The following is a 1,070-nucleotide window of genomic DNA, read 5'->3' as shown; positions in this document are numbered from 1 at the left end:
TAGGAGGTGTGACAGGCAAGGGAAGTCAGAAGCCTGCTGCGGACCACGCGCGAGGTGCCCAGCTCAGTTTTGATGTGATTTCCTGTCATCGGGTCGAAGGCTTCCCGATCAAAGTGTCACGGTGAGAGGCTTCCATATCAATTTGTGTGTTAAGAGTGTACGAGTGTACATGTTTTTGCTTGGCTGTTTTTCTGTGGCAGATTAATAAAATGACACTATTATTCTAGCAGGACAGTCTACTTGTGTTTCATTTTCCTCTCATGTGAATATCCGGTGCCGACCGTTCACGACCCCTGTTAAAGAAATTTCATAAAACATCTGGATACACAGAGTGGAGGTCGCAGCAGCGCAGAGGTCCAGATAGAACACAGCCGGGTCGGGATGTGTTTGTAAAATCCCCATCGGTCCAAAAGCCAGCGCAACAAGTGGGAAGAGTTTTATGGAGTCGTTTGCCAATGACCCCACGCTTCCAGAAAAGCCTGAGCTTCACCTGGACACCGGCTCTCTTGTCTCTCTTCCTCTTTCTCCGAGATCCGCGTGAACACAGTTGAGGGTCGCAGAGAATGCCAGATGGAAAACCGCTCTCTGGTGAGAATGAGCTGGTACCTGAAGGTGGGGCGCAGCTCCTCTGCATGGAACCCCGAATAGACAGCAGCATTTGTCGATCATAGACCAGCATAGGATTAACATCCCCAATACAAAATAAAAACAGGAGTAAACAGATAAAAAATGCCGAAAAATAACGGTCATCAGCAGTTTTGAGACAACCAGCAGCGGCGAGGCCAAACACAGGCGCCATCTTGCAGCTTCTCTTGGTTCAATATTATAACTAAAGACGGAGGTTTTTAAAGGTTTTCTCAGCTTTAATTATAAACAACATCCTAGAATCTTATTCCTAGATTCTAAAACTGCATCGACCTTTCTGCTCTAACCCTGTCACAAAAACAAAGAGTCACTAATCTGGGAGTGATAATGGACCCTTCCCTGAAACTTAATCATGTAAACATGATTGTTAAATCATGTTTCTTCCAACTGAGGTGGCTGTCTAAACTGAAGCCCATATTGTCCAA

The 1,070-nt window shown here is 45.8% G+C and overlaps 1 protein-coding gene across 1 annotated transcript in view; it reads left to right on the top strand.

Annotated features, from left to right (window-relative positions):
• The window catches only part of LOC119423588 (janus kinase and microtubule-interacting protein 3-like), a 185,403-nt gene extending 184,755 nt beyond the window's left edge, over window positions 1–648 (top strand). Inside the window, exon 15 of the mRNA XM_037690987.1 lies at window positions 532–648. Within this exon, the coding sequence (XP_037546915.1) occupies window positions 532–648 (117 nt within the window). The remainder of the gene's footprint in view (window positions 1–531) is intronic.
• The last annotated feature ends 422 nt before the right edge of the window (window positions 649–1,070 follow it).

The sequence above is a fragment of the Nematolebias whitei genome, chromosome 17, assembly GCF_014905685.2.
Source record: "Nematolebias whitei isolate Nwh7 chromosome 17, NemWhi1, whole genome shotgun sequence".
Classification (NCBI taxonomy): domain Eukaryota; kingdom Metazoa; phylum Chordata; class Actinopteri; order Cyprinodontiformes; family Rivulidae; genus Nematolebias; species Nematolebias whitei.
The sequence above is the reverse complement of the archived record's forward strand: the minus strand, read 5'-3'. Positions and strand labels throughout refer to the sequence as shown.